Genomic DNA, 17146 nt, shown 5'->3' with positions numbered 1-17146 from the left:
TTAGTCCAGCTTGCAGATATGTGATTCCTTGCTGCTGGTTGCTCTAGTGGGCTGAAATTGCTCCTCATGTTCCATGAGTTGGCACATGAGTTCAAGTAATTTCAGGATGTTTTTTTGAAGGGTTTTTCGCTGACCGCGCAGTTCACTTTTGTATCCTCTGCTATATAGCTTTAGCGGGCCTCATTTTTGCTGATTCTATTTTCATAACTACGTATGTGCTTTCCTCTCATTTCACCGTTATTACATGTGGGGGGCTGCTATTTCTGTGGGGTGTTTCTCTGGAGGCAAGTGAGGTCTGTGTTTCTTCTTATAGGGGAAGTTAATCCTTCGGCTGGCGCGAGACGTCTAGGAATCATCGTAGGCACGTTCCCCGGCTACTGCTAGTTGTGTGTTTAGTTCAGGATCGCGGTCAGCTCAGGTTCCATCACCCTAGAGCTTGTTTTGTTTTTGTGCTTGTCCTTTTGTGATCCCCTGCCATTGGGATCATGACAGTATAGCCGGCCAGAAAAAATTGGTCATCGTTTTGGCTGAAGTAGGAGGAAAAGTAGTCTGAGGAAGTTTTTTTTTTTTTTTTTTCCTCCCCCTCCTCAGTGTTTGCTGCGTAGCCTTAATTGCAGCTTGACTGCTTTTTTCCTCTTAATCCTTGAATGGCTCTGACCTCAGCTGTTTATCATGGACGTCCAGAGTTTGGCTTCCAGCCTGAATAATCTTGCTGCTAAGGTTCAAAATATACAAGATTTTGTTGTACATACGCCTATGTCTGAACCTAGAATTCCTGTCCCAGAGTTTTTTTCTGGAGATAGATCTAGTTTTCTGAATTTTAGGAACAATTGCAAGTTGTTTCTTTCCTTGAAATCTCGCTCCTCTGGAGACCCTGCTCAGCAGGTCAAGATTGTTATATCTTTCCTGCGGGGTGACCCTCAGAATTGGGCATTTGCATTGGCACCAGGGGATCCTGCGTTGCTCAATGTGGATGCGTTTTTTCTGGCATTGGGTTTGCTCTATGAGGAACCTAACCTAGAGATTCAGGCTGAAAAAGCTTTATTGGCTCTCTCTCAGGGGCAAGATGAAGCAGAAATATATTGTCAGAAATTTCGGAAATGGTCGGTGCTTACTCAGTGGAATGAGTGCGCTCTGGCTGCAAAATTCAGAGATGGCCTTTCTGAGGCCATTAAAGATGTTATGGTGGGGTTCCCGGCGCCTACAGGTCTGAATGAGTCCATGACTATGGCTATTCAGATTGATCGGCGTTTACGGGCGCGCAAACCTGTGCACCATTTGGCGGTGTCTTCTGAACAGGCACCTGAGTTAATGCAATGTGATAGAATTCAGTCCAGAAGTGAACGGCAAAATTATAGGCGGAAAAATGGATTGTGTTTTTATTGTGGTGATTCAGCTCATGTTATATCAGCATGCTCTAAATGCACAAAAAAGGTTGATAAGTCTGTTGCCATTGGTACTTTACAGTCTAAGTTCATTCTGTCTGTGACGCTGATTTGTTCATTATCATCCATTTCCGTCGATGCCTATGTGGATTCAGGCGCTGCCCTGAGTCTTATGGATTGGTCATTTGCCAATCGCTGTTGGTTTAGTCTGGAACCTCTGGAAGTTCCTATTCCTTTGAAAGGAATTGACTCTACACCTTTGGCTATGAATAAACCTCAGTACTGGACACAAGTGACCATGCGTATGACTCCCGTTCATCAGGAGGTGATTCGCTTCCTGGTACTGTATAATTTACATGATGTCTTAGTGCTTGGTCTGCCATGGTTACAAACTCATAACCCAGTCCTGGACTGGAAAACAATGTCTGTGTTAAGCTGGGGATGTCAGGGGGTTCATGATGATGCATCTCCGATTTCTATCGCTTCATCTACTCCTTCTGAGGTTCCGGTATTTTTGTCTGATTATCGGGAGGTTTTTGAGGAGCCTAAGCTCAGTTCGCTTCCTCCTCACAGGGATTGCGATTGTGCTATAGATTTGATTCCTGGCAGTAAATTCCCTAAAGGTCGTTTGTTCAATCTGTCAGTGCCAGAGCATACTGCTATGCGGAATTATGTTAAGGAGTCCTTGGAAAAGGGACATATCCGTCCATCTTCGTCCCCTTTGGGAGCAGGTTTTTTTTTTCGTGGCCAAAAAAGATGGTTCCTTGAGGCCTTGCATAGATTATCGTCTTTTGAATAAGATTACAGTCAAATATCAGTATCCTTTGCCATTGTTGACTGATTTGTTCGCTCGTATTAAGGGGGCTAAATGGTTCACTAAGATTGATCTTCGGGGTGCGTATAATCTTGTGCGGATAAGGCAGGGTGATGAGTGGAAAACCGCATTTAATACGCCTGAGGGCCGTTTCGAGTATTTGGTGATGCCTTTTGGACTTTCTAATGCTCCTTCTGTCTTCCAGTCTTTTATGCACGATATTTTTTGTGAATATCTGGATAAATTTATTATCGTGTATTTGGATGATGTTTTGGTTTTTTCTGATGACTGGGAGTCTCATGTTCAGCAGGTCAGGAAGGTGTTTCAGGTCAAGCGGGCCAATTCTTTATTTGTAAAGGGTTCTAAATGTCTCTTTGGAGTCCAGAAGATTTCTTTTTTGGGGTATATTTTTTCCCCTTCTACTATTGAGATGGATCCCGTCAAGGTTCAGGCTATTTGTGACTGGACGCAGCCTACATCTCTTAAGAGTCTACAGAAGTTCTTGGGCTTTGCTAATTTTTATCGTCGCTTCATAACTAATTTTTCTACTGTTGTTAAGCCTTTGACGGATTTGACTAAAAAGGGTGCTGATGTTACTGATTGGTCTCCTGCGGCTGTGGAGGCCTTTCAGGAACTTAAGCGCCGGTTTTCTTCTGCTCCTGTGTTGCGTCAGCCAGATACGTCGCTTCCTTTTCAGGTTGAGGTTGATGCTTCCGAGATCGGAGCGGGGGCGGTTTTGTCACAGAGAAGCTCCGATGGCTCAGTGATGAAGCCATGTGCGTTCTTTTCTAGAAAATTTTCGCCCGCTGAACGGAATTATGATGTTGGTAATCGGGAGCTTTTGGCCATAAAGTGGGCATTTGAGGAGTGGCGTCATTGGCTTTTGGGTGCTAGACATCGTGTGGTGGTCTTGACTGATCACATAAATCTGATGTACCTTGAGTCTGCCAAGCGTCTGAATCCTAGACAGGCTCGTTGGTCACTGTTTTTCTCCCGTTTCAATTTTGTGGTTTCATACCTGCCAGGTTCAAAGAATGTGAAGGCGGATGCTCTTTCTAGGAGTTTTGTGCCTGACTCCCCTGGAAATTCTGATCCCACTGGTATCCTTAGGGATGGGGTGATTTTGTCGGCTGTCTCCCCAGTCTTGCGACGTGCTTTGCAGGAGTTTCAGGCGGATAAACCTGATCGTTTTCCGCCGGAAAGACTGTTTGTTCCGGATAATTGGACCAGTAGAGTCATCTCCGAGGTCCATTCTTCTGCGTTGGCAGGTCATCCTGGAATATTTGGTACTAGAGACTTGGTGGCCAGGTCTTTTTGGTGGCCTTCCTTGTCGAGGGATGTGCGTTCTTTCGTGCAGTCTTGTGGAGTTTGCGCTCGGGCTAAGCCTTGCTGTTCTCGGGCCAGTGGATTGTTGTTACCTTTGCCTATCCCGAAGAGGCCTTGGTCGCACATTTCCATGGACTTTATTTCGGATCTCCCTGTCTCTCAAAAAATGTCCGTCATATGGGTTGTGTGTGACCGCTTTTCTAAGATGGTTCATCTGGTACCCTTGCCTAAGTTACCTTCCTCCTCTGAGTTGGTCCCTCTGTTTTTTCAAAACGTGGTCCGTTTGCATGGCATTCCGGAGAACATCGTTTCTGACAGGGGATCCCAGTTTGTGTCTAGATTTTGGCGGACGTTCTGTGCTAAGATGGGCATTGATTTGTCCTTTTCATCTGCATTCCATCCCCAGACGAATGGCCAGACGGGACGAACTAATCAGACTTTAGAAACTTATTTAAGGTGTTTTGTTTCTGCTGATCAAGATGACTGGGTTTCCTTTTTGCCGCTTGCCGAGTTTGCCCTTAATAATCGGGCTAGTTCTGCTACCTTGGTTTCTCCTTTCTTTTGTAATTCGGGGTTTCATCCTCGTTTTTTCTCTGGTCAGGTGGAGCCTTCTGATTGTCCTGGAGTGGACATGGTGGTGGATAGGTTGCATCGGATTTGGAGTCATGTGGTGGACAATTTGAAGTTGTCCCAGGAGAGGGCTCAGCAGTTTGCTAATCGCCGTCGCCGCGTGGGTCCTCGACTTTTTGTTGGGGACTTGGTGTGGTTGTCTTCTCGTTTTGTTCCTATGAAGGTCTCTTCTCCTAAGTTCAAGCCTCGGTTCATCGGTCCGTATAGGATCTTGGAAATTCTTAACCCTGTGACGTTTCGTTTGGATCTCCCGGCATCGTTTGCTATTCATAATGTGTTCCATCGGTCGTTGTTGCAGAAGTATGAGGTACCTGTCGTTCCTTCGCTTGAGCCTCCTGCTCCGGTGCTGGTGGAGGGTGAATTGGAGTATGTTGTGGAGAAGATCTTGGATTCTCGTGTTTCCAGACGGAAACTCCAGTATTTGGTCAAGTGGAAGGGTTATGGTCAGGAGGATAATTCTTGGGTGATTGCCTCTGATGTTCATGCTGCCGATTTGGTCCGTGCTTTTCGTAGGGCTCATCCTGGTCGCCCTGGTGGTTCTCGTGAGGGTTCGGTGAACCCTCCTCAAGGGGGGGTACTGTTGTGAGTTCTGTTTTTGGGCTCCCTCTGGTGGTTACTGATGGTACTGGGTGACTTGTGTTCTCTGCGGTCTCTGGTGTCCACCTGTTCCATCAGGTTTTGGGAGTTTCCTATTTAACCTGGCTTTTTGTCATTTCCTCGCCGGCTATCAATGTAATCAGCGTGTCTTTTTACCTCTGCTCCCTGCGTCTGTTATCTTCAGGACAAGCTAAGTTTTGATTTTCCTGTTCCACGTTTTGCTTAATTTTTGTCTTAGTCCAACTTGCAGATATGTGATTCCTTGCTGCTGGTTGCTCTAGTGGGCTGAAATTACTCCTCATGTTCCATGAGTTGGCACATGAGTTCAAGTAATTTCAGGATGGTTTTTTGAAGGGTTTTTCGCTGACAGCGCAGTTCACTTTTGTATCCTCTGCTATCTAGCTTTAGCGGGCCTCATTTTTGCTGATTCTATTTTCATAACTACGTATGTGCTTTCCTCTCATTTCACCGTTATTACATGTGGGGGGGCTGCTATTTCTGTGGGGTGTTTCTCTGGAGGCAAGTGAGGTCTGTGTTTCTTCTTATAGGGGAAGTTAATCCTTCGGCTGGCGTGAGACGTCTAGGAATCATCGTAGGCACGTTCCCCGGCTACTGCTAGTTGTGTGTTTAGGTTCAGGATCGCGGTCAGCTCAGGTTCCATCACCCTAGAGCTTGTTTTGTTTTTGTGCTTGTCCTTTTGTGATCCCCTGCCATTGGGATCATGACAGCCATCATTACTTTAAGAATTGAAGGTCAGCCAGTCTGAAAAATTTGGAAAACTTTGAAAGTGTCCCCAAGTGCAGTTGCAAAAACCATCAAGCGCTACAAAGAAATTGGCTCACATGAGGACTGCCCCAGGAAAGGAAGACCAAGAGTCACCTCTGCTTCTGAGGATAAGTTTATCCGAGTCACCAGCCTCAGAAATCGCAGGTTATCAGCAGCTCAGATTAGAGACCAGGTGAATGCCACACAGAGTTCTAGCAGCAGACACATCTCTACAACAACTGATAAGAGGAGACTTTGTGCAGCAGGCCTTCATGGTAAAATAGCTGCTAGGAAACCACTGCTAGGACAGGCAACAAGCAGAAGGGACTTGTTTGGGCTAAAGAACACAAAGAATGGACATTAGACCAGTGGAAATCTGTGCTTTGGTCTGATTAATCCAAATGGACCATCATTTTTTTTTCAACAGGACAATGACCCCAAACACACCTCCAGGCTGTGTAAGGGCTATTTGACCAAGGAGAGTGATGGGGTGCTAAGCCAGATGACCTGGCCTCCACAGTCACCAGACCTGAACCCAATTGAGATGGTTTGGGGTGAGCTGGACCGCAGAGTGAAGGCAAAAGGGCCAACATGTGCTAAGCATCTATGGGAACTCCTTTAAGATTGTTGGAAGACCATTCCCGGTGACTACCTCTTGAAGCTCATCAAGAGAATGCCAAGTGTGTGCAAAGCAGTCGTCACAGCAAAAGGTGGCTGCTTTGAAGAACCTAGAATATAAGACATAATTTCAGTTGTTTCACACTTTTTTGTTAAGTATATAATTCCACATGTGTTAATTCATAGTTTTGATGCCTTCAGTGTGAATGTACAATTTTCATAGTCATGAAAATGAAAAATCTTTAAATGAGGGGTGTCCAAACTTTTGGTCTGTACTATATATATATATATATATATATATATATATATATATATATATATATATATACATACACACATATATATATATATATATATATATATATATATATATATATATACATATATATATATATATATATATATATATATATATATATATATATATATATATATATACATATATATATATATATATATATATATATATATATATATATATCTCACTGAATGAAATATTCTAGTTGTAGATCTTTATTCATTACATAGTGGAATGTGTTGAGAACAATAAAACCTAAAAATGATCAACGTAAATCACAACTAATATCCCACGGAGGTCTGGAGTTGAAATGATGCTCAATATCAAAGTGGACAATGAAGCTACAGGCTGATCCAACTTCAGTGGAAATGTCTCAAGACAAGGAAATGATGCTCAGTGGTGTGTGAGGCCATCACGTGCCTGTCTGATCTCCCTACAACGCCTGTGCATGCTCCTGATGAGGCGGCGGATGGTCTCCTGAGGGATCTCCTCCCAGACCTGGACTAAAGCATCCGCCATCTCCTGGACAGTCTGTGGTGCAACGTGACATTGGTGGATAGTGCGAGACATGATGTCCCAGATGTGTTCAATCGGATTCAGGTCTGGGGAATGGGCGGATCAGTCCATAGCTTTATTGCCTTCATCTTGCAGGAACTGCTGACTCACTCCAGCCACATGAGGTCTGGCATTGTCCTGCATTAGGAGGAACCCAGGGCCAACCGCACCAGCATATGGTCTCACAAGGGGTCTGAGGATCTCATCTTGGTACCTAATGGCAGTCAGACTACCTCTAGCGAGCACATGGAGGGCCGTGCGGACCTCCAAAGAAATGCCACCCCACACCATTACTGACCCAGTGCCAAACCTTCATGCTGAAGGATGTTGCAGGCAGCAGATCACTCTCCACGGCGTCTCCAGACTCTGTCACGTCTGTCACATGTGCTCAGTGTGAACCTGCTTTGATCTGTGAAGAGCACAGGGCACCAGTGTCGAATTTGCCAATCCTGGTGTTATGTGGCAAATGCCAAGCGTCCTGCACGGTGTTGGGCTGTGAGCACAACCCCTATCTGTGTACGTTCGGCAGTCAGACCATCCTCATGGAGTCGGTTTCTAACCGTTAGTGCAGACACATGCACATTTGTGGCCTGCTGGAGGTCATTTTGCAGGGCTCTGGCAGTGCTCCTCCTGTTCCTCCTTTCACAAAGACAGAGGTAGTGGTCCTGCTGCTGGGTTGTTGCCTGCCTACGGCCCCCTCCACGTCTCCTGGTGAACTGCCTTGTCTCCTGGTAGCGCCTCCAGCCTCTGGACACTATGCTGACAGACACCGCAAACCTTGCCAGCTCACATTGATGTGCCATCCTGGATGAGCTGCACTAACTGAGCCACTTGTGTGGGTTGTAGGTTCCGTCTCATGCTACCACGAGTGTGAAAGCACAACCAACATTCAAAAGTGACCAAAACGTCAGCCAGAAAGCATTAGTACTGAGATGTGGTCTGTGGTACCCACTTGCAGAACTATTCCTTTTATTGAGCGTCTCGATAAATGCCAATAATTTCCACCTGTTGTCTATTCCATTTGCACAACAGCATGTGAAATTGATTGTCAAACAGTGTTGCTTCCTAAGTGGACAGTTTGATTTCACAGAAGTTAGATTTACTTGGAGTTCTATTCTGTTGTTTGTGTTCCCTTTATCTTTTGCAGCAGTGTGTGTGTGTGTGTGTACATATATATATACACAGACAAATATACATTTCGCAAAAATATTTTTTCATAAAAATTCTCAAAAATTTTTTTTTCATAAAACTTACAGTTAAAATGGAGATTCTTAGCGCATAAATTGGCCAATTCATGTGTGCCCATCAACCACGGCAAGGTGATCTCCCCCTGATGGGTCCTACTCTACTGTACATGCCACTCTTGGGCCACCAGCCTACAACTTCGGACAAACATGTCACTATGGGCTAGACCTACAATTTATGGGCAGGTAGAGTTGATTACAGCCACCTGCAAGGTCAATGGGGGAAGTGAAGATAAGTCTGGATGTTGCCACATCCATACAAATAGAAGAAAAAAAACAAATCAGCACTTCCAATGTGAACACGTGCAAGCTGCAAACTGCAACACACAGATAAAAAAAGACCACAGCAGCACATGTACATGAATCGGCCATGTGAAAACAGACAAATATAATTTTTTTTTCTTCTATATATATATATATATATATATATATATATATATATATATATATATATATGTATGTGTGTGTGTATATATATATATATATATATATATATATATATATATATATATATATATTATAGATTATACTAGATGGTGGCCCGATTCTAACGCATCGGGTATTCTAGAATATGCATGTCCACGTAGTATATTGCCCAGCCACGTAGTATATTGCCCAGCGTCGTAGTATATTGCCCAGCCACGTATTGCCCAGCCACATAGTATATAGCAGAGCCACGTAGTATATTGCCCAGCACAGAGGCACGTAGTATAGAGACTTAAAAAAAACAAAAAAAAAACTTATACTCACCTATAGCCCGTTGAAGTCCTGCTATACTTACCCTCTGCCGCCTTTCTCGCTCCTCTCCACGCCTCCGGCACCGCTCCATTGCAAGCGGCTGCTTGCGGTCCTGTCCCAGGGCTGGTGTGAGCAGAACCTATGATGACGTCGTGGTCACATGACCGACCGTGATGTCACGGCAGGCCCTTGTCCCACACCAGCCCTGGGACGAGAGCGGAACCTGCCACTTGAATGGAGCGGTGCCGGGAGCGTGGAGAGGAGCGAGAAAGGCGGCGGAGGGTGAGTATAGCAGGTTTTTTGTTTTTTTTAAATTATTTTTAACATGACATTTTTACTATTGATGCCGCATAGGCAACATCAATAGTAAAAGGTTGGGGACACAGGGTTTATAGCGGTGGTAACGGAATGCGTTACCGCCGGCATTTACCCTGTGTTAGCGGTGACCGGAGGGGAGTATGGAGCGTGCGGTGAGCGGAGCGCCGGGGACACAGTGCGGGGAACGGAGCATCGGGGACAGTGACGGCGGGGAGCGGGCGCCGGCCACTGACTGCGGGGAGTATGGAGCCGCCATTTTCTTCCGGACTGTGCCCGCCGCTGATTGGTCGTGGCTGTTTTGCGGCGACCAATCAGCGACTTGGATTCCCATGATAGACAGAGGCCAGGACCAATGAATATCCGTGACAGAAGGACAGACAGAAAGACGGAAGTACCCCTTAGACAATTATGTGTGTGTGTGTATATATATATATATATATATATATATATATATATATATATATATATATATATATAATATACATACATACATACATACATACATACATACATACATACATACATACAGTCATGGCCAAAAGTATTAACACCCCTGGAATTCTGTCAGATAATACTCATTTTCTTCCTGAAAATGATTGCAAACACAAATTATTCGGTATTATCTTCATTTAATTTGTCTTAAATGAAATAACACAAAAAGTATTGTCCTAAAGCCAAATTGGATATAATTCCACACCAAACATAAAAAGGGGGGTGGACAAAAGTATTGGCACTGTTCGAAAAATTATGTGATGCTTCTCTAATTTGTGTAATTAACAGCACCTGTAACTTACATGTGGCACCTAACAGGTGTTGGCAATAACTAAATCACACTTGCAGCCAGTTGACATGGATTAAAGTTGACTCAACCTCTGTCCTGTGTCCTTGTGTGTACCAGATTGAGCATGGAGAAAAGACAGAAGACCAAAGAACTGTCTGAGGACTTGAGAAACCAAATTGTAAGGAAGCATGAGCAATTTCAATGCTACAGGTCCATCTCCAAAGACCTGAATGTTCCTGTGTCTACCGTGCGCAGTGTCATCAAGAAGTTTAAAGCCCATGACACTGTGTCTAACCTCCCTAGATGTGGACGGAAAAGAAAAATTGACAAGAGATTTCAATGCAAAATTGTGTGGATGTTGGATAAAGAACCTCGACTAACATCCAAACAAGTTCAAGCTGCCCTGCAGTCCGAGGGTACAACAGTGTCAACCCGTACTATCCATCGGCGTCTGAATGAAAAGGGACTGTATGGTAGGAGACCCAGGAAGACCCCACTTCTTACCCCGAGACATAAAAAAGCCAGGCTGGAGTTTGCCAAAACTTACCTGAAAAAGCCTAAAACGTTTTGGAAGAATGTTCTCTGGTCAGATGAGACAAAAGTAGAGCTTTTTGGGCATAGGCATCAACATAGAGTTTACAGGAGAAAAAAAAAGGCATTCAAAGAAAAGAACACGGTCCCTACAGTCAAACATGGCGGAGGTTCCCTGATGTTTTGGGGTTGCTTTGCTGCCTCTGGCACTGGACTGCTTGAACGTGTGTATGGCATTATGAAGTCTGAAGACTACCAACAAATTTTGCAGCATAATGTAGGGCCCAGTGTGAGAAAGCTGGGTCTCCCTCAGAGGTCATGGGTCTTCCAGCAGGACAATGACCCAAAACGCACTTCAAAAAAGCACTAGAAAATGGTTTGAGAGAAAGCCCTGGAGACTTCTAAGGTGGCCAGCAATGAGTCCATACCTGAATCCCATAGAACACCTGTGGAGAGATCTAAAAATGGCAGTTTGGAGAAGGCACCCTTCAAATATCAGGGACCTGGAGCAGTTTGCCAAAGAAGAATGGTCTAAAATTCCAGCAGAGCATTGTAAGAAACTCATTGATGGTTAACGGAAGCGGTTGGTCGCAGTTATTTTGGCTAAAGGTTGTGCAACCAAGTATTAGGCTGGGGGTGCCAATACTTTTGTCTGGCCCATTTTTGGAGTTTTGTGTGAAATGATCAATGTTTTGCTTTTTGCTTCATTCTCTTTTGTGTTTTTTTCATTTAAGACAAATTAAATGAAGATCATAATACCAAAGAATTTGTGTTTGCAATCATTTTCAGGAAGAAAATGAGTATTATCTGACAGAATTGCAGGGGTGTCAATACTTTTGGCCATGACTGTATATATATTATCTATCTAATGGATGAATGGCTGCACTCAATTGTACTAAAGCAAGGGAATGTGTGATACATGAAATTTAAATAGCATAATGGCTCGTGAAATCTATGAAAAAACACATGAGATGCTTAGCACAAAATTTGGCCAAAAAATGTGAGCCCATCCACCAAACGTCAAGGTAATCTCATGAATCGGATGGGTCCCTGACCTGACTGCCTAGTGTGATCTCTTACCTCTGGCTAATATCATGGTAAAGCCTGCATTTATAGGAAGGTCGGAACCAGCTGTATTTGGGTGTTATTAAAATCACAGCATGGTGAAGGGTGGGGCATTCAAGTCAGAAAAAAATAGTACATAGCAAGTAATGGTAAACTAACTGAACAGCGAACTAGTCTGAACTATATTATATAGTATATATAATTTGTGTATATACACAAAGTGAGTGTGCGGCTGGTTATCTATATATATTATTGTCTAAGGGGTACTTCCGACTGTCTGCAACTTCTGTAACGGAAATCCCGCGTCGCTGATTGGTCTCGCCAGCTGCCTGTCATGGCTGCCGCGACCAATCAGCGAATGGCACAGTCCGATTAGTCCCTCCCTACCCCCTGCAGTCAGTGCCCGGCGCCCGCTCCCTACTCCCCTGCAGTCAGTGCTCGGCGCCCTCATACTTCCCTCCAGTCACCGCTCACACAGGGTTAATGCTAGCGGAAACGGACCGCACTATGCCGCGGGTAACGTTACCGCTGCTATTAACCTTGTTTGTCCCCAACTTTTTACTATTGATGCTGCCTATGCGGCATCAATAGTAAAAAGATCTAATGTTAGAAATAATAACAAAACAAAGAACCTGCTATTCTCACCCTCCGTCATCCAACGATGCGCTTGCGCCTGCCGCCATCTTCCGTTCCCAGAGATGCATTGCGAAATTACCCAGAAGGGTTAGCGGTCTCGCGAGACCGCTAAGTCATCTGGGTAATTTCGCAATGCATTCTGGGAACGGAAGATGGCGGCAGCCGCGCGAGTATCGCCAGAGCTTCGCTGGATCCCAGGAGGTGAGTATATAACTATTTTTTATTTTAATTTTTTTTTTTAACAGGGATATGGTGCCCACACTGCTGTATACTACGTGGGCTGTGTTAAATTGCGTGGCTGCTATATACTACATAGGCAGTGTTATATACTATGTGGGCTGTTATGTACTGTGTGGGCTGTGCTATATATTACGTGGCCAATGTTATATACTACGTGGCTGCTATATACTGCGTGGGCTTTGCTATATATTACGTGGCCAGTGTTATATACTATGTGGCTGCTATATACTGCGTCGGCTGTGCTATATATTACGTGACCAGTGTTATGTACTGCATGGCCTGTGTTATATACTACGTCGCCTGTGTTATATACTGCGTGGCTGCTATATACTGCATGGGCTGTGTTATATACTGTTTGGGCTGTGTTATATACTGCATGCCCACTGTTATATATTGCGTGGCCTGTATTAACGCATCGGGTATTCTACAATATGTATGTATATACCAGCCACATAGTATATAGCACAGGCCACGTAGTATTTGCCTACTATATACTACATGGCTCCTATATACTACGTGGCCTGTGCTATATACTATGTGGCTGCTATATACATACATAAATACTTACTCTAGAATATCCGATGCGTTAGAATCTGGCCACCATCTAGTTGCTAATATTTGGTCTGTTCTATGTATGTTCTTGCTTCTAAAGTCTTGCATTTTATAGAGTTGAAAGGTGACAATAATTTCAGTTTTGTCACTTGAGACATAAGTAAATAACCCTATAAATTAAGTTCCACTATATCATCCAGTCTACTTGTAGTCTACACTAACATGAATGTAGTGAAGCATGCAGTCTGCTTCACCATCAATGACTGAGCCACAGAGCCATCACTAAACCTAATAACGATGTGTAGGTAGACTGTACTCTATAGTGGTCATGTGTAGGTAGACTGTAATTGATAGTGGTTAAGTGCAGGTATACTGCGTATTATAGTGGTCATGTATAGATAAACTATACTCGATAGTGGTAATGTGTAGGTAGGTAACACGCTGTAGTGGTCATGTGCATGTAGACTGCACGCTATAGTGGTCATGTGTAGGTAGACTGCAAGCTACAGTGGTCATGTGTAGGTAGACTGCACGCTACAGTGGTCATGTGTAGGTAGACTTCACGCTATAGTGGTCATGTGCAGGTAGACTGCACGCTATAGTGGTCATGTGCAGGTAGACTGCACGCTATAGTGGTCATGTGCAGGTAGACTGCACGCTATAGTGGTCATGTGCAGGTAGACGGCACGCTATAGTGGTCATGTGCAAGTAGACTGCCCGCTATAGTGGTCATGTGCAGGTAGACTGCACGCTATAGTGGTCATGTGCAGGTAGACGGCACGCTATAGTGGTCATGTGCAGGTAGACTGCCCGCTATAGTGGTCATGTGCAGGTAGACTGCACGCTATAGTGGTCATGTGCAGGTAGACTGCACGCTATAGTGGTCATGTGCAGGTAGACTGTACGCTATAGTGGTCATGTGCAGGTAGACTGCACGCTATAGTGGTCATGTGCATGTAGACTGCACGCTATAGTGGTCATGTGCAGGTAGACTGCACGCTATAGTGGTCATGTGCAGGTAGACTGCACGCTATAGTGGTCATGTGCAGGTAGACTGCATGCTACAGTGGTCATATGCAGGTAGACTGCACGCTATAGTGGTCATGTGAAAGACTGCACGCTACAGTGGTCATGTGTAGGTAGACTGCACGCTACAGTGGTCATGTGTAGGTAGACTGTATGTACAGTGGTCATGTGCAGCGAGATTGCACGCTCTAGTGACACTTATCAGTCTTCTATGTAGTTTCAATGGATTCTGCAACTGTTACTTTTAATTTATTATTGTAATCATTATTGGTTGTCTAACTTTGTTCTAAACTTTCTTTTTTAATAAAGTGTGCCGTTCGTGCTGCCACAGAGGGAAGAATTTTGGTTCTGGAAGGATTGGAAAAAGCAGAAAGGAATGTCTTGCCAGTTTTGAACAATTTGCTTGAGAACAGGGAGATGCAGCTGGAAGATGGACGATTTCTTATGTCTGCAGAACGTTATGATAAACTACTAGAGGTGAACTAAATTCAGCTAAATGTATCTTAATTGCCCCAAAACAATGCTTACTTAATTCATTGTTTTTATTTAGATGAGTGTAAATAAAAACAGGAGTGCTACGCCAAATGTAAAATATGAAATCTTTATTTGTTATGTAATTGTATAAAAACTACCTATAAAAACATTAAAAACAGAAAACATCAGCTAGAAGTGGGGACCACACATTACCCTATAAATTCATCTCGGGAAGTGGGAATAATAAAGATATGCCTTGTTACATTAGATTACTATAAGGCTATGTGCACACGTTGCGGATTCTCTGCGGATCCTCAGTGTTTTTTTGAGGTGCAGAAACGCTGCAGATCCGCAATTGATTTACAGTTCAATGTAAATCAATGAGAAAAAAAAAATGCTGTGCACACTTAGCGGAAAATCCGCTGCGGAAACGCTGCGGTTTAAAAGAATAGCATGTCACTTCTTTTTTGGGAATCTGCAACGTTTTTGTACCCATTCCATTATAGAAAACCGCAAAGGTAAAAAACGCCGCAAAAAGGCACAAAAAACGCTGCGGAACCGCACAAAAAACGCGACAAATCCGCAGGTGCGTTTTCTGCCAGGAGAGGCAGAATCCGCACAAGAAATTTCTAAGCCTAATCCGCAACGTGTGCACATAGCCTTAAGGTGTAATCTAAGGTTTGTAGTATTACCACATGCAAAATATAAGAAAATGCAAGTCTAAGCAAAAGGCTGTCTCAGAATGGGATAGAACTATAAAACTCTAAGGCTACTTTCACACTAGCGTCGGCCCGTCGCAGTGCGTCAGGCCAACGTACCGATGCATCCTGTGACCGCAGCACAACGGGGGCAGCGGATGCATTATCACAACGCATCCGCTGCCCCATTGTGAGTTGCGGGGAGGAGGGGGCGGAGTTGCAAGCAACATGTTTTTGTTCCGACGGTCCGCCACAACACGACGCAACCGTCGCACGACGGTTGCGACGTGTGGCAATGCGCCGCTAATGTTAGTCTATGGGGAAAAAACGTATCCTGCAGACAACTTTGCAGGATGCCTTTTTTCTCCAAAATGACGCATTGCGACGTGCGTCGTACGACGCTAGTGTGAAAGTAGCCCAAGATGCGATTTTTATTACAGTTAGTACCAACCACTTCTATATAAAGTGGATAGTCCTACAAGAATGTATTGCCCATTAAACTGTGTACATTATTTCACATGCTCAGAAATGTCATATTGAAAACATTTATATTGTAGATCGTTATAATGCAGATATACATAAGTACGTAGCAGTTGACTTAGTCCTACTATAAAATATAACCAAATTATATGTACGTAAAACTACAATAGTGTCGGGGTCTAGATATAGATGGTTGAAATCTAGATGTAAGAGAATCATATTCAACATAACTTCTAGATAATTCAGTTAGAAAATGGGCTAAATACATACAGTTGAAACTAGAAGTTTACATACACAATATAAAAATACACATTTACATGTTTTTCTCAATATCTGACATGAAATCAGAATAAAACTTTCCCGTTTTAGGTCAGTTAGGATTATCATAATTGTAATTTGCCAAATGCCTGAATGAGAGCGAGAAAATGTTTTAAGGCATTTTTATTACTTCGTGCACTGTTCCCCAACTCGGGTCCTCAAGAGTCACCAACAGGTCATGTTTTCAGGATTTCCTTAGTATTGCCCAGGTGATGGAATTATTGCCTGTGCAGGTGATGCAATTATTACCTGTGTAATACTAAGGAAATCATGAAAAAATGACTTGTTGGGGAACACTGATAGTGTAAAGTCAAAAGTTTACATACAATACACTGATTACTATGCCTTTAAACAATTCTGGACTGCCCATATGATGATGTCATGTGTTTGGAAGTTTTTTTTTGGCAACATCTGAGTTAATCAGAGACACATCTGTGGATGTATTTTAATGCACACCTGACACACTGCTTCTTTGTATAGCATTATGGTTAAGTCTGAAGAAATTAGCCTAGATATTAGCAAGAGAATTCTGGACTTGCACAATTTCAAGATATGTGAAGGTTCCTCGTTCATCTGTACAAACAATTATACGCAAGTACAAACAAAATGGTAATGTCCAGCCATCATACAGCTCAGGAAGGAGACGTACTCTGTGTCCCAGAGATGAACGTACTTTAGTCTGACATGTTCATATCAACCCAAGGATAAAAGCAAAAGACCTTGTGAAGATGATTGCAGACGCTGGTAAGATTGTGTTAATATCCACAGTGAACCGAGCACTGCATCAACATGGGCTTAAAGACCACTCTGCCAGGAGGAAGCCATTACTCCAAAAGAAACATAAAAAAGCCAGATGAATGTTTGCAAATGCATGCAGAAACAAAGACCTTAATTTTTTTGGAGACGTCCTGTGGTCTGATTTAGGGGATGCATTGCAGACACTGAATAAGGTGATATTTTTGCTGCTATTTCACAAAACTGATGACAGGTTCCCTTTAAAAGTAAGCCTTTTCCTCATTCCTGAGTTGTATAAACAGATTTTTTTCGTACAAAGTGG

The 17146-nt window shown here is 43.5% G+C and overlaps 1 protein-coding gene across 1 annotated transcript in view; it reads left to right on the top strand.

The window, feature by feature from the left end:
- The window catches only part of VWA8 (von Willebrand factor A domain containing 8), a 616504-nt gene that overhangs the window by 94213 nt on the left and 505145 nt on the right, over positions 1-17146 (top strand). The window contains exon 6 of the mRNA XM_069758217.1: positions 14429-14596. Coding sequence (XP_069614318.1) covers positions 14429-14596 — 168 coding nt within the window. The remainder of the gene's footprint in view (positions 1-14428; positions 14597-17146) is intronic.

The sequence above is a fragment of the Ranitomeya imitator genome, chromosome 3 (genome assembly GCF_032444005.1).
Source record: "Ranitomeya imitator isolate aRanImi1 chromosome 3, aRanImi1.pri, whole genome shotgun sequence".
Lineage (NCBI taxonomy): Eukaryota > Metazoa > Chordata > Amphibia > Anura > Dendrobatidae > Ranitomeya > Ranitomeya imitator.
The sequence above is the reverse complement of the archived record's forward strand: the minus strand, read 5'-3'. Positions and strand labels throughout refer to the sequence as shown.